The sequence below is a fragment of the Pipistrellus hanaki genome (assembly GCF_964339955.1).
Source record: "Pipistrellus hanaki genome assembly, chromosome: 5".
NCBI classification, from domain to species: domain Eukaryota; kingdom Metazoa; phylum Chordata; class Mammalia; order Chiroptera; family Vespertilionidae; genus Pipistrellus; species Pipistrellus hanaki.
In genome coordinates, this window is record NC_140507.1 from 73997687 (window position 1) to 74021575 (window position 23889).

The 23889-nt window shown below is 45.7% G+C and overlaps 1 protein-coding gene across 7 annotated transcripts in view; it reads right to left on the reverse strand.

Moving 5' to 3' along the window:
- The window catches only part of RFX2 (regulatory factor X2), an 87081-nt gene that overhangs the window by 3853 nt on the left and 59339 nt on the right, over positions 1 to 23889 (reverse strand). For 5 of the 7 annotated variants that reach the window (XM_084885512.1, XM_084885515.1, XM_084885514.1 and 2 more), the window contains 9 exons: positions 16304 to 16378; positions 10984 to 11165; positions 9983 to 10102; positions 8518 to 8633; positions 5965 to 6083; positions 5272 to 5384; positions 4694 to 4848; positions 1962 to 2059; positions 894 to 1043 (listed from right to left, as the gene is read on the reverse strand). In XM_084885512.1, coding sequence (XP_084741638.1) covers positions 894 to 1043; positions 1962 to 2059; positions 4694 to 4848; positions 5272 to 5384; positions 5965 to 6083; positions 8518 to 8633; positions 9983 to 10102; positions 10984 to 11165; positions 16304 to 16378 — 1128 coding nt within the window. The remainder of the gene's footprint in view (positions 1 to 893; positions 1044 to 1961; positions 2060 to 4693; positions 4849 to 5271; positions 5385 to 5964; positions 6084 to 8517; positions 8634 to 9982; positions 10103 to 10983; positions 11166 to 16303; positions 16379 to 23889) is intronic. The other 2 variants (XM_084885513.1, XM_084885511.1) reach the window with 1 other exon arrangement.

Here is a 23889-nt window from a genome sequence, read left to right on the forward strand (position 1 = left end):
GAGTCAGTGACAGCCCCCCATACCAACGCCATGAGTGAGAGCTCAGGGACCCAGACTGCGGCCATCTCCTGAGCACCAGCTCCAAGTCTGACCTTAGACGGAGCATGCACCCATCTTCACCCGTGGCCTTTTCCAACTGCAGTCAAGCACCATTAGTACCCACTTCATGGGGACAGAGACAATGGACCAGAGAGGGCAACTGCCCCGGCATATAAGGACTTAAATCCAGGTTTCCTGGACCTATAGCTCTGATTATACCATGTCTTTGGGTTTTATTTTTGAGTAGTCACTCTTGTGAATATGTGTGTGTTTAATGGGTTAACCCAGGGCTTGAACTAGACATAAACACAGTAGCAGGACCCATTTACTGACAGCCTGAACTTTTCTAGGCCCAAAGAAAGAACTATGAGTGTGGCAATAGGAAGGCACATTTTTATTTTCATTTTTAAAAAATATACTTTATTGATTTTTCACAGAGAAGAGAGATAGAGAGCTAGAAACATCGATGAGAGAGAAACATCCACCAGCTGCCTCCTGCACACCCCCTACTGGGACCAATCAAACCTGGGACCTTTTTGTCCACAGATCGATGCTCTATCCACTGAGCCAAACTGGTTTTGGCAGAAGGCACATTTTTTAAAGAAAATGAAGGTGAGAGGCTGAGAGATCATGAAGTGGAGACCTGTGGTCTTCGGTGGGCCGACCCTGAATCTAGTTCATGCAGCAGAAATGTGCGCTGGGTGTGCTATGGGCTGCAGATTGAGGGCTTATGCATTTTCTAAAGGGTGGACGGCTAGACCCGAGGGGTTGGGGTCATGCGCACGTTGTCCCTGCTTTGCAGTCTGGTCCTGGAGCCCCATCCAGGCTGTGGGGATCCATGTGGGGAAAGTCACCTGCACGTTGGCAAAGTCCACACGGTTGAGGTCGCTGAGCATCTGGTTGATCTGGGAAGTGTTCTGAAGCACGGCCCGGGCCGCCTGCGCCAGGTGATTGAGGGATGTGTATCTCCGCAGGGTCTGGGCGAAGGCGCTAACCACGCTGACCTGCGGCCAAAGATGGCATGAGAGGGTGAGCTGCACGCATGCAATGCACGTAGAGAAAGCCTATTTTCTCTTCTTGGAGGGCGTGGACTCAGGGACAGTTCAGGAGCAGGAAAGAGGGATGCAATGCACCCTTGTGACAGACTCAAGAACCTGAAGAGTGAGAATCAGTGGACACAGACGTTACCAACACATCACATATAATAGACAGTGTGGCATCAGCGGGTTAGAACTCAATTCCATCAGCTCTCTGGAGCGCTTGGTGAAAATGCTGGTTCCTGGGCCCACTGGGTCAGACTCTGTGGAGGTGGCCTTGGGATCTGTGATTTACTGACTACCTAGGTGGTTCTTTTGCTCCCTGGAGTTGCGGTATCACCGGCCTAACACCAATTCCAGACTATAGGCAGGCAGACCAGATGTCCAAAATCTGGCCTCCTCTATACATGGCAACTCTAAGAAATGTGTGCAAGAACAATTGCAAGAAGTTGTTCTCTTTTTCCCGTGTGGGCCAAATATCCACATTTAAATTCTGATTTGTGGCCAAGACTAATGTAATAAGGATAATATAAGCAAGGAGATTAAATTTTGTCTTTTCACGAGCATAGAAATAATCTTCTGTGAGCTGACCCAAATGTGCCACATCAAATGGCATCTTCGTCGAGCCCCTCCCTGCCACTACCTATCCTACATCAGCAGCATCTTCAGGACTTCCTGAAGGGACTATTGATCCTCAGGACACACAGGAGCTCTCTCTAGGGCCCAGCAGTCAAGTTCTCCCAGAGCAGAGGGAGAGGAGTCCTCTCCTCTGAGCTACTCCCGCCCCCTCCCACTACAGCACAGCTGGGCTCAAGGGGCCCCAGGCCTGTGGCCTCTGCTTCTGGTCACCAGTGTGGTCTGAAGGACCCCATTCCCAGGAATTACCTTAGTCTGGATAACCTGTTGTGGGAAGTCACTCATGGCGTTCGTCAACCAGCCTTCCAAGCTCTTGGCAAAGTTACGAATGGCCTGTGTCAAGGTGCCTGGGAGATGGAAACATGATATTAACAGAGAGAAAGGCAGAGTCTCGCCCCTCAGGGTCAGCCATGTGTAAGAGATACAAAAGTAACGAAAGTTACCACCAAAAGCAACACAGAGAAAAAGAGAACAAGGCATGGGGGATAATTTGGGACACTTAGAGAGTGGAGCCTGGAGTAAGAGTTAGGGCTGTCCAGACTGTTCATCTCTGTTCACCTATCTGTCTACACTAGGGGTTCTCACCCAGGCTGACCCTGTCCCCTGGGGGACATATGTGGTCTCATGACTGGGAGTGCTCTGGGCCTTGAGCGGGTGGAAACTAGGGACGCTGCTCAACACCCCACAGTGCCCAGGACGACCCCACTGAGAGTGACCTGGCCCAGTGTCAGCAGTGCTGAAACACAGACCCTGATACACATGCATGTAAATATATTCTATCAACTTCTAAAGTTACTTTGAGATGGGTTACAGTAAGAAGGAAATAATAGGACTCTTTAAAAATAAAAAATAAAAAATCCCCCAATGTAAAAGCAAATCTACCCCAAATTCAAACCTTAATACAGACTTACTACACAACTTAACAGTTGTTGGGCAGGCAAGACCATAGGATAAATGCAATCATTATGCTGTTTCCCATTTCCTGGCACAAAGCAGCAGGCCAGTTCAAGAAAGACCGGGGGTTTCCAAGCACTGACATAAATGTGCATAGGTCCCCTGCCAAGTGTAACCTGTGGTGTCTGCTGGAGGCGTTAAGAGTGAGGCCTCTCATTTGACCCAGTGATCCCACTTCTGGGAATATATCCCAAGAAACCAGAAACACCAATCATAAAGGATATATGCACCCCTATGTTCATAGCAGCACAATTTACAATGGCTAAGATTTGGAAACAGCCTAAGTGCCCATCAGCAGATGAGTGGACTAAAAAACTGTGGTATATATATACAATGGAATACTATGCTGCTCTAAAAAGGAAGGAACTCCTACCATTTGCAACAGCATGGATGGCCTTGGAGAGCATTTTGCTAAGCGAAATAAGCCAGTCAGCAAAAGATAAATATCACATGATCTCACTCATTTGTGGATTATAATGAACAACATAAACTGATGAGCAAAAACAGATCCAGAGACAGAGAAGCATCAATCAGACCGTCAAACCTCAGAGGGAAGATAAGGGAGGGTGGGGATGAGGGAAAGAGATCAACTAAAGGACTTGTATGCATGCATATAAGCCTAACCAATGGACACAGACACCAGGGGAGTGAGGGCATGAGCAGGAGGGTGAGGCACAAAGCGGGATAAGGACACATATGTAATACCTTAATCAATTAAAAAAAAAAAGAGCGAGGCCTCAGCCTTAACCAGTATGCTCGCTCAGTGGTTAGAACATTGGCCTGCACACCTAAGGGTTGTGGGTTCAGTTCCTGGTCAAGGGCACATACCTGGGTGGCAGGTTCACTCCCCAGTGCTGGTCAGAATGCATGCAGGAGGCAATCAGTCTGTTTCTCTCTCACATCAGTGTGTCTGTCTGTCTGTCTCTTTTTCTCTCTCTTCCCCCTTTCCCTTCCGCCCTTCCACTCTCGCAATGGAAAAAATATCCTCTGGTGGGATAAAAAAACAAACAAACTGCCGGGACCGGTTTGGCTCAATGGATGGAGCATCGGCTTTGGGGACTGAAGGGTCCCGGGTTCGATTCCGGTCAAGGGCATGTACCTTGGTTGCGGGCATATCCCCAGTAGGGGGTATGCAAGAGGCAACTGATCGATGACTCTCTCTCTTCGATGTTTCTAACTCTCTATCTCTCTCCCTTCCTCTCTGTACAAAATCAATAAAATATATTTAAAAAAAACAAAAACAAAAAACAAACAAACAACAACAACAACAAAAAACAACAAGGCCTCAGGTACCCACCTTGCTCACCCTTCACTTGGGATGATGCCGGGAGCCCACAGGAAAGTCTGGAAGTCAGGGGCTGGCACAACAGTGCCCCCGGGAGGTGGGCATTGTCACCACCACCAGAGGCCTGGCAGGCAGTTCCCAGTTAGTTCCCTGGGAAGGTCCATGTCAGCCCCAATGGGTGTAGCCAGTGAGACCTATGATTTCATTTTTTCCCTCCCTTCCTGAATTAAAGATGCAGGAATCTGGAGAAAATTTTATAGAATCACCTTTCAGTGCTAAAGAATCACATGTTTGGGAGGAAGCTGAGCTCAGCCTCATATCAACTTGGGGGAAGTGGGATAAAACCGGATTCAGACTATCCCTAGGGCTTTCAGCGAATGCAGCAGCCTGGAGGGTATGGATGTCCTGAGACTTGGGCCACACAGTCTAGAACTCCTTTGGGGACATCAGAGACCCAGAAGCCCACAGCGTTGGGCAGTAGCATGAAGCCCTAAGCCCAGCCCAGACTAGATGGGCAGTGTGACCTGAGGGTGGGCAGCCCTCACCAGAGCCATAAGGCCCTCCCTCCTTCTCTCCCCGGGATCAATGATAAGGAAAACATGCAGGCAAGAGTGAGCTTCTTTCCAGGGTGACTAAGCTGCTGCTCTCACTGATTCTCAGTGTCCCAGTCTGAGCTGGACCCGACAAGGTGGCTGCAGGGGTGCGGGGAGAAAGGAGGAAGGCAGGTGAGCAAGCTGCTTACTGGGAACTGGCCGCAGCACGTCGGGGATGAGGACCTCCACCAGGGCCTGGTAGAGGATGTGGTCACAGTTCCTCATCCACTTAAGGATGGGGTCACATTTACACAGAGACACCAGCTTGTCCTTCGGGATGATGGTGGCTTCGGGAATCTCATCACTGTGGGGGAACGGGGGAGATGAGGTGAGCCGAGTGAATGGGCAATGCAAATTACAAATCAACTGTCAGAAGTATAAAAACAACATGTAGCCGAAACCGGTTTGGCTCAATGGATAGAGCATCGGCTTGGGGACTGAAAGGTCCCGGGTTCGATTCCGATCAAGGGCATGTACTTTGGTTGCGGGCACATCCCCAGTAGGGGGTGTGCAAGAGGCAGCTGATCGATGACTCTCTCTCATCGATGTTTCTAACTCTCTATCCCTCTCTCTTCCTCCCTGTACAAAATCAATAAAATATATTTAAAAAACCAAAAAAAACCCCCCAAAAAAACAACCAACATGTAATTATGGGGGAGCGCCAATTCTTGGAAAGTTGATGCATTTGTCTGTGGGTCACGCCTGTCTGGGGGAACAACTACAGCACCTGGCAGGTAGAGAGGCGGGGCCGTCGCTGGAGGAGGCTTTAGCATTCCAGAAGGAAAGCCACAGCTTCTCAATGTAGTGGAACTGGAGGTTCATCACGACATCTAATGTTGCCTGGAAGTAAAATTGGCCCGTTAGACACACGAATGTGGATGTTCAAAAGGGTGTGGATTGCTCTAGCTGGTTTGGCTGAGTGAATAGAGCATTGGCTTGTGGACTGAAGGGTCCAGGGTTGATTCTGGTCAAGGGTACATGCCCAGGTTGCGGGCTCCAACCCCAGTAGGGGGCATGCAGGAGAGATATATCTATCTCTCCCTCTCCCTTCCTCTCTGAAATAAATAAATAAATAAATAAGAGTGTGAATCACATGTCATCAGGACGTTCTAAGCAGTCAGTGGTCATTCAGGCAGTGGGGGAAGGAGTCTTTTGAAATCAGAGAGAGACCACAGTGGAGATGGAAATGGACAAAGGGGCGCTATCCAGGGGGCAAAGATTCTATCTGCTCCTAGGCTAGAGGGAGCAGGGGCCGCTCTGGGTCTGTGTTGTCAGGGACGCCTGGGGATGTCTGAGGATTTGGTAGTGCTGTGGAGGCACCCTGGGCTCTGCACCCAGGCCCTGGGGGCACCGAGGTTCCCACTGAATCCCCACAGCCCAGGTGGGCTCTTCCCGGGGGCCACCTGGAGAGGGCAGTCACCTCACAGTGCCGCCGATAGGCCAGCTGCAGGGCCTTGACATCTTGAAGCGTGATGCTCTCTTGCAGCAAGACGCTGCCCAGGTCAGGCGCTGGGAACTCCGGGAAGACGTGGGAGACATCTGGGGGGGATGGAAACGGGTCGTCAGCAGACCTGCAGAAGGTCCACAAGCCGAAGATGGGCTGGGTGTCCCCTGCGCTGGGGGACGCTGTCCAGAAGTGGTGGTGACCACCTGACAACCCTGGGCGGCATCCTGGCTTCCCCGAGCAGTTACACAGCTTTTGTAGGCTTCAGTTTTTCAGGTACAGAATGGGACAGCAGCATCACCTCCGAGCAACATGAAATACGCTGAGACAAGACAAAGCATTGAGCCAGGGCCCAGTCACAGTGAGTGCTCTCATCACCCCACCAGGGGAGCCAGCCAGAGCAGTGCCTGTAGGGACAAGGCTGGCCCTGTGGTGACCTCCCAGGCCTGACAACCACTTCAGAAGACCCAACACAGAGGGCTCTGTTCAGGCTCAAGAAATACATTAAAAATACATATGCTTGACACTGATCCCAGTGACACTCCCTGGGCATGCCCCATGGCAGGCTCTTGGTTAGGATGCAATCCCCAGAAAGCAGTGGGGCCGCTTGGGTTGGGGGGGGGGGGGGAGAAACGGTCTCTCCCACAGCTCCCAGGGAAGAGGGCCAGGCAGCCCTTTGTGAGGGCACTGGGAGGGGAGAAATCCAGTTTTTTAAGGGTCTTGAGCACCCAGTTAAACAAGGAGAAGAACCCAGGAGGATAGCCAAACCCTGCTGCTGCCCTGAGCCGACAGGTTTTAAAATAGGCATGTAGCTCGCCAGGTGGCTCGGCTATTTTGAGTATCATCCCGTTCACCGAAAGGTATCGAGTTCGATCCCTAGTCAGGGCACATATCCAAGTTGCAGATTAGATCCCTGGTTAGCAACTGATCAATGTTTCTCTCTCACATACCTTGTTTCCCTGAAAATAAGACAGTGTCTTATATTAACTTTTGCTCCCAAAGATGCACTAGGTCTTATTTTCAGGGGATGTCTTATTTTTCCATGAAGAAGAATACGGTACACATTTATTGTTAAATGAAAATAAAGGAAATTTATTACCTGTATACGGTACGGTAGTACGGTAGTTGTCAACACAAACCAGACAAACTGTGAATCCTACAGTATCAAGAATTTACTCATTTATTCAATGACAATCATGTCATCATCATCTGGAACATCATCATAACAATCCAATTCCTGAATTTCCTGGTGAATTTCTTGTGACTCCATTTCTTTCAGAATCAGTGGACCAAATCTCTCATGTTTAGCCTAGGGGGAGCCTTATTTTCGGAAGGATGCCTTATATTTCACTCAGAAGGAAACCTGTAAGTAGGTCTTATTTTCGGAGGATGTCTTATTTTTGGGGAAAAACGGTAGATGTTTCTCCTTTTCTCTCTCTTCCCCTTCTAAAATCAACAAACAAACAAGCAAACATATCCTCATGTGAGAATTAAAAAATAAAATAGGACATCTAGTCTTCTCTCTGACGGGCATTTAATTTTATTTAGTTGTGTGTGTGTTTTTTCTTAATCCTCACCTGAGGATTTTTTTCCCATTGATTTTTTTATTCTTCTTCTTCTTCTTCTTTTTTTTTTTTTTTTTTTTGAGAGAGAGAAAGAGAGAGTAAAAGGGAGGGAGAGAGGAGGAAGGAAGAAAGAGAAAGAGAGAAAGATCAATCTGAGATTGGTTGCCTCCCACACATGCCCCACTAGATCCAGGGATCAAACCTGCAATCCAAGTAGTTTCTTGACCAGGAATCAAACCTTTAACCCTCTGTGCAAGGCCGATGTTCTAGGCACAGACACAGTGGTCAGGGCTATTATTTATTTATTATTATTTTAAAAATATATATTTTATTGATTTTTTACAGAGATGAAGGGACAGGGAGACAGAGTTAGAAGCATCGATGAGAGAGAAACATGGATCAGCTTCCTCCTGCACACCCCCTACAGGGAATGTGCCTGCAACCAAGGTACATGCCCTTGACTGGAATCAAACCTGGGACCCTTCAGCCCGCAGGCCCAGGCTCTATCCACTGAGCCAAACCGGTCAGGGCTATTTATTTATTTTTTGACGGTCATTTTATACATTAATTTTGGGGACATGTGCTGATGGTTCTAAAATCTTAGGGATGCCACAAGGAAGGTTTATCTAAAACTTTCTATGTAACAAAAATGGTGTCAGTCTCTGCCGGGTGGTGGCTCAGTTGGCTGGAGTGTTGTTCAGATATGCCAAGGTTGGGAGTTTGATCCCTAGTCAGGGTACGTACAAGAATCAACCAATGAATAAGTGGAACAATAACAACAAAAATCAATGTATCTCTCTCAAATAAAAATAAATTTATATATTAAAAAAGCCACACAAGAAAACTGTTTAATGCACTCCTTTAGATGCTGCTGGTGCCGAAACCCACAGCACCCAGAAGTGCTGAGGAGATACAGAGCTTTCACAGCAGGCCCTGTACCCAGGGAGGGGGTGTTACTACTCACCTATGTATTGCTGGTGGTGCTGGCTCTGGGCGGCCATGGCCTGCTCTGGCGTGCTGTGTAGGCTGCTGTGCGAGCCATTGTCCCCAGGGCTGTCTGACTTCTGGACTGGCCGATACCTGTGTAGAAAACACACGTGCCACCATGAGGCTCCAGGAACACTGCCTAGAAGGGGCCTGAGGAGCACAGGGCTAAACAGGGTACAGTTGGTGTGTGTGTGTGTGTATAATTTATAATAATAAAATCATAATATGCTAATTAGATTGGACAGACGAATAACCTTCCAGACATCCTTCCGGACAAAGCCACAGCAGTGGGGGCCAAGGCAGAGGCAGTTAGGGATAATCAGGCAGGCAGGTGAGTGGTTAGGGGCAATCAAGCAGACAGGCAGACTGGTTAGGGGCTATCAGGCAGGCAGGTAGGCCAGTGGTTAGGAGTCAGCAGTCCTGGATTGTGAGAGGAATGTCCAACTGCTGGTTTAGATCCGATCCCCCAGGGGGTCCCAGATTGTGAGAGGGTGCAGGCTGGGCTAAGGGAGCTTCCCCCCGCCCCCACATGATTTTCATGCACCAGGTCTCTAGTTTTAAAATAATTTTGGTCAAATATACATAACAAAATGTACCACCTTAATAGTTTTTAAGTGTATAGCTCAGTGATATTAAGTACATTCACATAGTTGTACAACCATCACCACCATCCCCTTCCAGAACTTTCTATCTTCCCAAACTAAAACTGTCCCCATTAAACACTAACCCATCCCTGCCCTTCCTCAGCCCCTGTCTCCCACCATCTACTTTCTGTCTCTATGAATCTGACTCTTTTAGGGACATCCTATGTCTGGACCTCCTACAATATTTGTCCTTTTGTGTCTGGCTTCTCTCATGAGCATCATGTCCTCCAGGTTCATCCCTATTGTCATGTGTCAGATGTCCTTTCTCTTTATGGCTGAATCCTATTCTATTGCATATATACCGGAACGTATATTACATTTTAGTTATCCATTCATCTGCTGTTGGAGTCATTGGTTTATTGGGATCATCGATTGAAACTTTATTGGGGTCATTAACTGGAATAAAGGGGCCACTCTGGCGGGAGATGTGGATAGTGGGGAGGCTGTGCGTGTGTGAGGCAGGAAGTATATGTATCTTTCACTCAATTTTGCTGTGACCTAACATCACTCTAAAAAATAATATTTTTTAAAAAAGAGAATGCTCCGTCATTTCTGTTAGCTTGAGGTTGCATCTTTGGCCCCGAGTCCTGCTGGTCTCCCTTCATGTCAGTGGAGGTGAATGTCTTGGCTCTCCCGGGACACTGGGGACTGAGGTTAATGAGTCTCTTTTCTCCACTGCAGAATGGGAGTCCCCTCATATGAATGTATTTAATGTTTGAGAAACATCCTCCCTGTGTTCTCCCTAGAAAAACCCAGGCCTGTCCCCTTCCTCAAGCCAGACTCAACCTGGTAACTCACCTTGGTTTCTGATGCACAGGCTGCTGCCGCATGGCCATGTACTGGGTGTCCTCCTGCAGCCGGTTCAGGGGCGAGTCCGGCTTTAGACGGATCCCATAGTAATGATACTTTGAGTTGCCCCTAGAAACCAAACACCAGGGGTCAGCTCGTTCTAAAGGACAGGAGGTGCTCTGCTTTGGCACCTGCACTTTGGGCCCTTGGGTTCAGTGTTTTCTGGACCTTGTGGGAAATGCTTACAAGCTGCCCTGTGGCCAGAGAGAAATTCTGCACACTACCTCCCTCTCTGGGAGGTTCCCCTCTTGTACTTTAGTATGATGAAGGCTCTGAGAAGTCCTGCAGTCAGAAAACCAGTTCTGTAAAGATATTCTCTGTCAAGGATCAAGAGAAGACTTGCCTATTCTTTTGGCCAGGATGCTGGCTTCTGAGAGGGCATGAACGTTCCCTGCCACCCACTTCTATATGACTTCACTGAAAGAAAGTGCTAGGCCTGTCACTGATCACGGCCACATGATCTCTAGGCCATTCACTTAAGGAGACTGTAGCCACACTTTTTTTTTTTCTAGTGAGAGGGGTGTTCATGTTATTGTCTGGTGAAATCTGCCACATGAGGCTCCCTGGCAGCAATAGGCCAAGAGCAGGCCATGGTAGGTTGGTCCAAGTATAGCGAAAGGCATCAAGAAATAGTAAATCCAACTCCATTAGATAATCCAGAGGCAGCTTTTAAAAAAACCTATTATTATGAAAAATTTCAAACAAAGAGAGAGCTGAAGCGAACCACTGCGTCCTGTCACCTTTAGAGAACTGAACCACAGCCCACACCCTGGCCTGGCCAGGCCAATGCTGCCGCCAATGTGCGGCTGCTCCAAGTCCCCCCAGAGGCCTGTCAGTCAGGAAGTGTGGGCAGAGGAGGAAGCCCCATGTTCTCCAAAAGCTTGATTTCTATATAAAGAAAGAGGAAGAACGGGGGGTGTGCGGGCTGTCAGACACCCCCCTCTACCCACCTGGTGCCCAGCCGCCGCGTCCTCAGGCCCATGAACACGGAGCGAATCAGTTTCCCAAAGGAGGCGGCGTTCACAGGGTCCAGCTTGTGCTCCTGGCAGTGCCGGAGGTAATGGTTATAAAGAGAACTTCGGGGGAGACTGACGCCTTCAGCGGTTTCGTAATTATCTAACAGCCACTGGAGCTGGAGAAAGAGACACAGTCCTGACTGTCAGGTTCCTCCTGACACCAAAATGCTAACCACATGCTTTCCCTTCACTTCACATGGTGAGGAAATTCACAGCTACTGCCATGGGTTTGGGTTCAGAAGATTCTGGGCAAGTTACTTAGTAGCTTCTTTTCACCTGCTTCTTTATTCCTTCAACTTTCATTCTCCTTGACTTGAGAAAAATATGCATGGATGGAGACCTCGTACAATTTGTCCTTATAATCATTTAAACATGCACACGCCCCTGATACTGCTTAAATATCCAATGTCTCCTAAACCCATGGGAACAAAGATCAATTCTGATGACGAGAATGAGGCAGATTCAAGAAAACTCAGGGGCCCATGAGCGCCATGCCCTGCACTGGCCAGTTGTCCATGGAGATGGATTAATATCCCTGCAGGTCCTGACCGAGCGGAGCATAGATGAAAACTGCATGAAATACCTATGAGGTTCATGTGCCGGACTTTGTGCTCAGGCCAAGGCAGGAAAAAGAATCCAAAGTTGAAGTTGCTGCCCCCAAAGGTCGCTAGTGTTGGACAGGCAGGAGCCGTCCTTGTAGAAAGCTAAGCCCCCACATGGGCAACACGACTGCCTGGGAGCCCCAAGCACAATGTCCCCAAAGCTATGGTTTGATTCTGGCTTCCACTCTGCTGTGTGAGTACAAAAGGCCTTTACCACGCACGGGCTTCGCGACAGGCAGGAGCCACGTGCACAGGAACCAGCCTGAGGCAGGATCCTGTGAAGGATCCAGGATCAGTGTGGGAGGTAAGGGTCTATCTACCTCTGTCCATACAACCCCACTGACAACGATGGTGGATGGGGCAGGAGCCACGTGATGACACTGGTTCTGAGCTAGTTGGGTGGGCATATTGCGTGGGTGGTAGGCTGGCAGGGGCACTGCACCAGGGGTCCTGAGTGAGGAAGGTTAATATCTAATATCTGGCCTACTGTTCAATATCTGGCCCATTACCGAAAGTAATGGTTAGAAAGAGAACTTCGGGGGAGACTGACTCATATGTAAAGAGAAAGGTTTGGGAAATATGATTCCTTTCCCCCAACTCCATGTTATCTAAATTGAAAGTAGACTTCTCTGTTTGGGTGATTCTGTTGAACTGACATCAAGGTCATCACGAAATTAAGAAAGCAGTTATCTTCCTCCAAGTAGAAGTGACTACAGGGAGAACTGAAACTACTCTCCAAAAGAATAGTTGGTTACAGTTCCTCTCTCTTTGGCATTGAGAAGTTACCATGAAGGGAAACTGATCTGAGGAGCAAATGAGTAAAGACATGAAGAAGTTGGGGAGGGAGCCATTGGGGAAGTGTCTAAGGCAAAAGAACCGCCCATTCAAAGGCCCCGAGGCAGGACTGTGCCTGGGTGTTGGAGGAACAGTGAGGAGGTCTGTGTGGCTGGAGCAGAGTGAACAAGGAGAAGAGAGGGAGGAATTGAGAGCAGGGAAGGATGGGGAGGTCCTGTAAGGCCATTCCGTGAACTTGGCTTCTACTTGGAGGGCAATGGGGGCCCTGCAGGCTTCTGAGAAGAGAGGTGCAAGGATCTGACTTAGATTTTAGTACGATCACTCTGGTAGCTGCCATGAGAAGGGCCTGGGAGCCGAGGGTTGGCTCGACACAGGAGAGATGGTGTGTGTGTGTGTGTGTGTGTGTGTGTGTGTGTGTGTTGCCAGTGGTGGAAATGGGAGAAGTGTCTGATTGTGGATTGTCCTGAAGGTGATGTCAAGGAGCATCAGGAGGTGAGGTGCAGGAGGCAGCAGAAAGCAAGGATGAGCACCGGAAGTACTTGGTGAGCAGGGACAATGGTGAGAGGAGGAGGGGTGAAGGGGGGTGTCAGGGCTCAGCTCTGGACACTAAAATGTGGAGTTGGGAGAGGGGTCCAGGCAGATGCCCTTCATGAAAACAACTGTCCTGACAGCAGCAGGGATGGGGTCATCAGCAAGGCAGGGAGGGTGAGTCAGGAATAGTGAAGAAATAGTGGTCCTGTCAAGACCACTGCTAGGCATTTGCCACAGTAATTTGGAACAACTTCTGGACAAGGGATCCATCTCATGAAGCTGCCACTCTAGCCAAGCCCCATCTTAGTCTGAAGATGACAGCTTTGTCATTATACTGGACTGTGGTTGTTCATCAACTAAAGGCTAAAGGATCTTTGATAGTTTGTGTTTTTTTAAGTTAAAAAAGTCATATAGGCCCTAGCCAGTTTGACTCAGTGGATAGATGGCCCTCGGACTGAAAGGTCGCAGTTTAATTCCAGTCAAGACCATTAAGTACCTGAGTTGCAGGCTTGATCTTCGGCCCTGGTAGGGGCAAGTGCGGGCGGCAACCAATCAATGTGTCTCTCTCACATTGATGTTTCTCTCTCTCCCCTTCTCTTCCCCTCCCTCTAAAAATCAACGGGAAAAATATATATATAATCTGGTGAAGATTAACAACAAAGACATCATATAATCTGAATACAATAAACAAAAGCAGGGTTTGGAAATAAGAGTTCATTTTAGTTGACAGTAGCTGCCTTCCCATAACAGTGACTTGGTGAACATGTCGAGGGGTCCCTGAGTCAGTGAGTATCACACAATGATCTGGGAGACAGTAGGGTGGTGGTTCTGGGAGAAGCCTGGCACCTCCAATGCTCTTGATGGGGGACCTTGACTGAGGCCAGGCAGGTCAGTGGGAGGCCACAGTGACACCAAGGGGTGAAGGTGTTTTCATCCCAGCACCATCTTCATCACCTCCTTCCTCTGAAACAGCTATCCCTTGTTTTCATGCCACAAATCACAGCCATCCCTCTTTTAGAGACTGCTCACTTGAGGCCCCCTTCCTGTGGGATTTCCACCTTAGGCTGTAAGGTTCCTTCAACCTGCAGACTCCTAGGTCTGAGCCCCCAAGGGCAGCATGGGAAGCTCTGGGGGGACCTGACATTGGCTGGATCTGGAGCATGCTGCCCTGCCCTCCTGGGCTCTAGGCATCACCACCTGCACCCACCCCAACCCAGCGCATGGGAAGGAACAGCAGTAGTTTCAGAGGTAAACCTCTGCCCTGGCTTCCTGGGCAGACTGGTTTGTGTAGGCGGGTTTTCTCACACCGCCGAGCTCCTGCCCTCGCAGTCCAACCTCTTGTTCCTTTTGCTCCCACAGCCCCAATGCTGGGGGACACTGTGTCAGCCCTCCTTTCCCCCAGCCAGGCTCATCTGCTCTGGATTGGGCTGGCAAAGGATTGGGGATTGTGGCTCCTGTCGCCAGTACTAAAGTGATCTTAGATGTAGGCAGCCATAGTGAAAACTGTCACAAATGAGCATAGCCAGCTGGCCAGAGGGCAGGCTCAGCCAGCTGAGACTATGACAGGTGTCAACAGGACACACTGCCCATCTCCTTACCCCTTCCTCCCGCTCTCACATCTGCAGGACAGCTCCGGGGACGCCACCCAGCGTGCATGGTCAACTCTTTAGAAAAATCTGTCTAAATTGCCAAGCCCAGCTCCTGTTCACAGCTCCTGATGGAAGGAGGCTCAACCTCAGATCAGGAGGGAGAAAACAAACACGGGGAGATTTTCCTGCTCAGAAGTCAACTCAGGAATATAAACTGGCTGGAAGCACTAGGAAAGTCTGCCTTCCAAAAGAAAAGGTGTTAGAAAGCCAGGAGCAGCCCTGCAGCCAGACCAGCAGCGCATGCATTTCCCGAGACATTTTAAAATTCCCATGGACCCACGTGCTGTCTGCTGGGTCTGCGCCCCCATCCTGCCTTCCTCACAGGGCTCTCCCAGGGTGACTAGCACCGGGCCCACAGGCTGACGTGGCCATGTTTGCCTGCTTGGTAGCTGAAGCAAGCCTGTCCCTTTGAACAGAGATGGTCCCTAGAGTAGACTGTTGTTCTCACATTCTAACCAGTGCGCTCAGAGTTTGACAGGGTGGGGATAGGTATCCTTCTCTCCCAGCCCTCACTGAAGAACTTCCCTCTCCAGCTGTGCCTGCAGATGACACTGTCCATGTTACAACAGGTGGCCACGACCCACCTAGCCTGAGGGGGCACTGAGGAGGGGCCTGATGGTCTTCTGTGTTTTTCCCGAGCCAACTCCGTGAGGCTGCTTTTCCTTCTAGTAACCTGCCTCCAAGGCTGAGGAGTGCAGACCCTCATTACGTGTGCCGAGAGCAGCTGGCCTCGCCTGTGCCACCCCATAAATCCAGAAGTTTTGGGGCCTTTCTCTAGCTCCGCTCTGCCTCAGAACCACTGCCTTTCAGGCTACACTTGGCCAGTATGAAAGTCTTGATGGGCCACAGTTAAGATCGTGATTGACTACAGGGGAATTCTTTTTTTTTGATGTCCTAATTCTCAGAGAGTTAAAGACTTTTGGGGTCAAATCCCAACCTAAGTGCTTGAGAAGCACATTCTGACTTCAGTGGCCTGTCCTACTTTTAAATTTCCAGTTCCACATAAAGCTAAATTAAGAGCATTAGGAGGAGTAGAGGGAAAAGGAAGGAGCGTGAGGAGACCACAGCTTTCCTTCTAACCTGTCCCAGGAAATAGAGACTCTTAACCATCACCAGTGCCATCTTGCCCCATGAGGCTGCCCAGTGACAAAGATGTTTGCCTTCTCCTGGCACGAGACCCACAATCACGGTTTTCCCCAGGAGGCAAGTGAAGGAGAAAGATTTTGTACAAAGCCCAAATTAGTAGGAATCTGTTGCTTTGCATTTTTCTCAAATTACTCCCCCCCCCCCCAAAAAAAAAGTTGATCATAGGAAACTTAGCTAATAAACTTTATAGGATTCCCTATCCTGTGTCATACTTCGTTATTGTTACTTATTATTTATAACGCTTGTGATCTGCCAAGCGTTATTGGAAGCATGTCACGTGTATTAAATAACCTAATCCTTATAACATGTCCCTGAAGAAGTAGGCACTCTGATTATCTACCTTTAGGAATGAAGAACTTGCCTCCATCCCCTTTACATTGTAGAATATTTTTGCTGCATATAGAACTCTAGGCTGGCTTTTCTCCCCCTTTCAACATTTTAAAGGTATCAAGTCATTTCCTTCACTTATTTTTGAAATGCCCATGCAGGTACGTGCACAGTGGGGCAGACCACCAGGCGACACACACTTACATGGCTGTTGAGTAAACCGCTTTTGTGTGATGTGATCCCTTCGCTTTTTTGGAGGTTTTCGATCGCCATTTCAAGCTAAAGAAAATGTGTGCAGAAACAAAACAAAACAAAATGGGGGGGGGGGGGGAAGAAAGGGAGGGGGAAATCAGATGGTTAGCATCAGCCAAGACTTGTTTTTATTAATATCCAAATAAATGATTCAAGCGCCTACAAAATAAAAATAAGGCTTAATGCAAGCAGGGGAGATGGGTTAAGTTGTGAGTTGAAGCTACAGCCAGGCGTGTTACTTCGCGTTACATGCAGATGAGCCCAGGACCCCGAGGAGCACACGTAGCGGATGAAGTTATGATGTGAACACGGGCTGCATGTGCACAGGCACACCATGAACACTGAGTCGCTGCATAATTCAAATGTGAACAAAGCCAGAGAATAATCACCTGCTGCTCCCCACACACATCATCTGTTGCTAGGGAGAATCAGATGACCAACAAGCCGAAGGACAGTTGGTAGCACTGACTTCCTGGCTAGCCTGTCCTGTCACAAATCCAGAGTCTCTCTCCTGGACGCTTTTGGAAAATACCAACAAGAACAAAGAACCAGGCCCTGCCATCAGAGGCATTGGACTCTGGGGTCACTGGATATGTCACAGAGATAAGCTCCTGGATGTTTATGAAGTATGAGCTGTGCAAAGAGGAATATGTGGCAATGAGAATGGAGCTATCAGGCAGGCCTTCCTGGGGGAGTAGACTTTTTAGTTGAGTTCTAAGGATCTCATGGACTTGAGGACTGAAGTGGTGCCACAGGTCTAAGCAAAGGAAGGAACTCCCCAGTGTGTGTGGCTACCATGTTTGTATGTTCTGAATTTGACCTTGACTTGGATATGGAAATTTAAACTCTGCTGTGGCCCACCACAATAGACAGAGAACTGCAATGAAAAGCAATGAACCTAAAGCATACACTGTCCTCAAATACCAGGAAAGGCAAAGACTTCAGCAATGCTTCTGCAAAAAAGCAGATTGAACAAATATTTCAGAAAGTGCAGCGGGGCTGGGTTCAGGAACGAGAGGAAGACTGTTTCACCCATCACTTTTTAATCCTCACCTGAGGATATGTTTTCCATTGATTTTAGAGAAAGGAGAGAAAGAAACATTTATCAGTTGCCTCCCTTACATGCCCCAAACAGGGATGGAACCCACAACCTGGGTTAAGTGCCTTCACCAGAAATCTGAAGTGCCATGACTTTTCAATGTACGGGACAAGTTCTGTTGTTTATGTACACTCTTGCCATTTTCTATTCAACATTGTACCGGAAGTTCCAGCCAGGGCAATTGGAAAACAATAACAAATAAAAGGCAGTCAAATGGGAGAGGAAGAAATTAAACTATCTCTATTTGCAGACACTATGATCTTAAATATAAAAAATCTTAAAAGATCCATAAAAGACAATTAGCGTTCATAAATGAATTAATATAAGTTGCAGAATATAAGAGTAACATACAAAAATCAGTTACATTCTGTTCATTACTCAGAAATGTTCATTACATTTCTGAGTAATGAACACTGTAAAGAGGAAACTAAGAAAACCACTCTACTTAAAATACTATCAAAGAGAATAAATATCTATCTAGGAATAAATTTAACCAAGGAGGTGAAATACTCATACAATGAAAACTAGTTTCTGTTGAAAGAAACTAAAGATAAACAGAAAGATAGCCTAAGTTCATGATGGATTGAAAAACTTAATATTGATAATATGGCAATACTCTCCAAAATGATCTATAGAATCAATGCAATCCCTGTAAACTTCCAACTACTTTACAGAAATAGACAAATTGATCCTGAAATTTATATGGCATTGCAAAGGACTCCCAATAACCAACATAATCTTGAAAAAGAACAAAGATGGAAGATTCACACTTCCGATTTCAAACTTAACATAAAGTTACAATAACCGAAACAGTGCATTCCTGGGATAAAAATAGAAATGCAGATTAATGGGATAGAATTGAGAGTCTAGAAATAATCCCATACATCTATGGTCCATTGATTTTTGACAAGGGTATCAAGACAATTCAATGGAAAAATAAAAATTTTCAAGAAATGGCATTGGGATAACTGCACGGCCACATGCAAAAGAATGCAGCTAGACCTTTACATCATACAAAAGTGAACTCAAAATGGATCAAAGAAATAAATTTTTTTTTACAACTAAATTTTGTTTTACAACTATAAAACTCCTAGAGAAAAACATTAGGCAATCATGTAAAACAAGGTTATCTTCATGATCTTGGATTTGGCAATAGATTCTTAGATGATATCAAAAGCACAAACATTTAAAATATAATTTTAAAGATAAAACTGGAGTTCATCAAAACTAAAAACTTTTGTGCACCGTCCAGCTGGCATGTGGTTGAGCACTGACCTATGAACCAAGAGTTATGGTTCAATTCCCAATCAGGGCATATGCCTAGGTTACAGGCTCCATCCCCAGTGAGGGGTGTGCAGGAGGCAGCCGATCAAAGGTTCTCTCTCATCACTGATGTTTCTATCGCTTTCCCTCCCTCTTCTTTCCTCTCTGGAATCAATAAAAATAAATATTTTAAAAACTTTCATGCACCAAATGACACGGATAAAGAGAGTGAGGGGGAGGGCAATGGTAAAATATGTACACAGATAATAATTTAATAAAAAAAATTAAAAAAAGAGAGTGAAAGGATAAGCTATACTCTCCCATACTAGTAAATCATATATCTAATAAGGGTGTTGTATTTAGAATATTAAAAAACTCTCAGAACTCAACAACAAAATGACAACCCAATTAAAAATGGCAAAAGGCTTGAATGGGCTTGTCTCCAATAAGTACTTGAAAAGTTCCTCAATGGCATTAATCATTAGGGAAATACAAGACTAAAATCACAATGAGGTACACTTCATATCCACCAATATGGTTAAAAAAAGGATAATGAAGTGTTGGGGGAAAACATGTAGAAATTTGAACCCTTATACATTGCAGGTGAAATGTCAAATGATGCAGTGCCTCAAAAAGTTAAACATAAACCCAGTTAACCCATATTACCCAGCAATTCCATTCTTAGGTATGTATCCAAAAGAACTGAAAATAGGTGTTTAAACAAAAACTTGTACACAAATGTTCATAGCAGCATTATTTATAATGGCAAAAAGTAGAAAAACCCAAATATCAATCACAGATTAATAGTGTGCACCATCCATATTATGGAGTATTTACTCAGCTATGAAAAGGAGTGAAACAATGACACAGGCTACAATGTGGATGGACCCTGAAAACATCTCACAAAAGGCCACACACTGTATGATTCATTTATGTGAAATGTCCAGAACAGGCAAATCTACACAGACAGAAAGCAGACTGGTTGCGAGGGGCTATGAACAGGGATGGGAAGTAACTGCTAACGGGTACAGGATTTCCTTTTGGGGAGATGAAAATGTTCTGGAACTAGATAGGGTAATGGTTGCACAACATTGTGAATGTACTAAATGTCATTGAATTGTACGCTTTTAAATGGTTAAAATGGTGAATATTATGTGCATTTTACCTCAATAAAAAGATATAACTAATTTAAAAAGCCATTAATCTTTTTTTGCAATTTGAATGAATCTTTTACTCACATGCATGGTTTTAACATCATTTTCTAGTCACTTGAACAATATTCATTCACTGAGTTTACAGATCTTCGAAATGTGTCATATTTAAGGCTAACTGCTAAAAATTATGGTATTATGAGTACAGAGGAAGAGAAAAGAATATAAGTTAAGATTTGCTGGGTAAGACCATCTTCAAAAACCCATAGCTATTAAATAGGATTTAGATAAGTCCAGATACAGGAAATTAATTTAATGTACTATGAATGTCCCAAGATGCTCACTGTGTTTTAAAATATCACTTAGTTATCTGAAGGCGATAAAGGTCAGGAATACACCGTCAAGCCCCAGAAGGACAGGTGCCAGACAGGTTGATGACCAGGAGTAAGGACTGAAGACGCAGAGCACACACATGTCCAGCAGAGGGCGCTATGGCCCCGCCTCCTGGCCCCGCATGGGAGACACGTGCCGCATCCCTGAAAAGGAGCATCTGGCCCTTGAACTTGATCTAACCAAGGGCCTTTAATAGTCCTCTCGGTGGCTGGAGAAGTTAGGGTTTAATCTTTATATATGCTTAAAATGAAAACGAATTTTATATTTGACTGGAGTTTATTTTAAGAAGTTCATCAGTGCTACATGCACAGGACCATATGTCAAAAAGCACCAAAGAGCCACAGAGGCATGCAGTGGTGCCCCATCCCTAACCCCAGCCCTGGTAGTTTTCCTAAAATCATTTATATTTTTTGACCTTCTGGTAATCTCCTTCACATTTTAGAATTATGCATGTGCTTATGCATCTGCTTCTTGATTTATCAGGCGCTTAATCTTTACTTTTGACTTTGCAGCACGTACTCCTTTTTATTGGTCATTTAATATCATTTGCTTCTGCTACATGAATTGTTATCATAAGGCCTGCTTTTTTATTTATTTTTTTATTTTTTATTATTTTTATTTTTTTCCTTTTTTTATTTTTTTTATTTTATTAAACAGAAGGCCTGCTTTAAGGACTCATTCAAATGGAAGACAGAAAATGTATAGTACTTGTTTTTTTTTGTTTTGTTTTTTAAAAAAATATATTTTATTGATTTTTCACAGAGAGGGAGAGAGAGGGAGAGAGAGTTAGAAACATCGATGAGAGAGAATCATCGATCAGCTGCCTTTTGCACACCCCCTACTGGGGATGTGCCCGCAACCAAGGTACATGCCCTTGACCGGAATCGAACCCGGGACCTTTTAGTCCTCAGGCCGACGCTCTATCCACTGAGCTAAACCGGTCCCGGCAGAAAATGTATAATACTTGTGATCAAAGATACAGTGTCTCAAGAACCCAACATAATAGCAGACAGCAGACTAGTTTTAAAGCTCCCAAGTATATTAAAATTAGCCAATTATTTAAACATTGTGAAAGAAAAATTAAAAAACCCTTTCCTTTCATGTATAATTCTACCAACATTTTACCTGATTAAGGACTATATTAATAGAGGGTGTTGGTTACTTCTCAAGTTTATTAGCATCTACCTCAATGGCCTTTCCATAATAACCTTGTTAAAAGGACCTTCCAGACAGAGGTAGCCCCTACAAAGGGCCAGCAATGACAACTATTGATGAAATAACCTGCTAATCCAGGCTGGGTCTTCCCTAATTCAATTTCTAGCCCATGCTTCCTGGGAAGGGGCAGGGATGTTCCTTGGAAAGACCAGAGAAAAGTTGGGACAAGGACAGAAACCTACTGTACCTAACCCTAAAACACAGTATACTTACATGACCATAAGTGGAGAAAATAAACACTTTAGATGTTGCATGAGTAATCCCTTTGGATCTTTAAAGAAAATGGGGAGTATTTGAACAGAAGGAAGCAGCATGATGGGAATTTTGAGGTAAGAACATAAATCCTAGAATTACGCCTGGAGAAATTGACCATCCGCAGTTAGGGGCCAGAGAGGAAAAAGGGGGAACAGTGGGCTCACCACTGGGGAGAGAGGGAGGCTGGCTTAGGGAAATGGGACATTTTAAATGTTTGTCCATCTTTATTTTGTTAATTCAGCATTTTAAAGTTATATAAGTAATATTACAGGTGCATGCTGTACAAAATCTGATTAGGCCAGAGGCATATAAGTCTCCATACTGGGCCAGGACTGGGGTGGGGCCAACGAGGCACCCATGGCACCAAACTTAAGGAGGTGCTCATGCTCAAGGTCAAGCCTGAGCAGGGTCAGCACTTGGAGGTGAAACCCTCCTTAAATTTGGCACCCTGGGCACTTTACCCTTTGGGTTGTGTCAAAGAGGTCTGACTTGAGCTGAAATGACAAAAACAAAACAAAACAAAAAAAAAAACCTCTCAGGTTAGTATCTCTGCTCAGTGTACTTTAAAAAAAAAGTGCAACAGAAAACTATTAAAAACTCACCATTGGGGCCCCAGCTGGTGTGCTAAGTGGTTAGAGCATCAGCTGGTGCACTGAATGGTCACAGATTAGATTCATAGTCAAGGGCACATACCTGGATTACAGGTTTCATCCCTGGCCCTGGTTGGGGATCATGCAGGAAGCAACCAATCGATGTGTATCTCTTACATCAATATTTCTCTCCCTTCTACTCTCTCTGAAAATCAATGGAGAAAATATCCTCAGGTGAAGATTAAAAACAAACAAACAAAAAAAACCAAAAAAACCCTCACCATTTGGGCAAATCACTCTTAAGATTTATAATTCTAGAAGCAATTGAGATTTTGCTTCCTGGCATGTCATCTGGTTGGCGCAAATAAAATATATTTTAAAAGATTTATAATACTGATAAAAATTTAACCCAGTGGGTGTGGCTCAGTGGTTGAGCATTGACCTATGAAACAGGAAGTCACAGTTCAATTCCCAATCAGGGCACATGGCTGGGTTGTGGGCTCGATCCTCAGTAGGGGGCATGCAGGAGGCAGCTGATCAATGATTCTCATCACTGATGGTTCTCTCTCTCTCCCTCTCCCTTCTTTTCTGATACAAAAAAAAGGAAAAAAAGAAAAAGAAAATAAAAAAAAAAAGAAAGAAAGAAAGAAAAAGAAAATTTAACCAGAAATAAAGACTCCAGACAATTTGTCACCAAAAGTTGAAATCACTTATTGAGGGTATAGGTGGTGACTGATCTTCAGGCTCCCTTTTCAGGATTAACTTAAAATCCCATAACTCTACCATGAAAGAATTGGCAGACGTGAAAGGATGGATGCAGGAGCCGAATTTTTTGTTTGTTTGTTTTGTAAATCCTTACCTGAGGATATTTTTTTTCCATTTATTTTTGAGAGAGAGAGAGAGAGAGTGGAAGGAGTAGAAGAGGAAGAGAGAGAGAGAGAAACATTGATGTGAGGGACACATCAACCAGTTGCCTCCTGCACTCGCCCTGACTGAAGTGGGGCTCCTGCAATGGAGATACAATTCTCTATCTGTATGAGACTGGAGGGTCTCAGGTTCGATTCCAGTCAAGGGCGTGTACCTTGGTTGTGGGCACATCCCCAGTGGGGTGGAGGCAGGAGGCAGCTGATCGATGTTTCTCTCTCATCGATGATTCTAACTCTCTATCCCTCTCCCTTCCTTTCTGTAAAAAAATCAATAAAATATATTTAAAACAACAACAACAACAACAACAACAACAACAACAAAATACCTCATGATCAATGGGGGTGGGGGGGAAGCATTCAACATCCAAAAACTCTCTGAAAACTAGGAACAGAAGGAACTTCCTCAACCCAAAATAGGGCATTTATGAAAACCTACAATTAACATCATACTTAGCAGTAAAAGATGAAAAGATTTCCCCCCAAGACTGGGAACAAGGAAAGGATGTCCACTCACTGCTCCTATTCAACATAGTAGAGTTCTAGCCAGCAAAAAAAGGCAAGAAAGAAAAAAGTTATCCAGATTGAAAAGGAGGAAGTAAAATTGTTCTTATTTGCAGATAACAAAAAACTCTTAGAACTAAAAAGT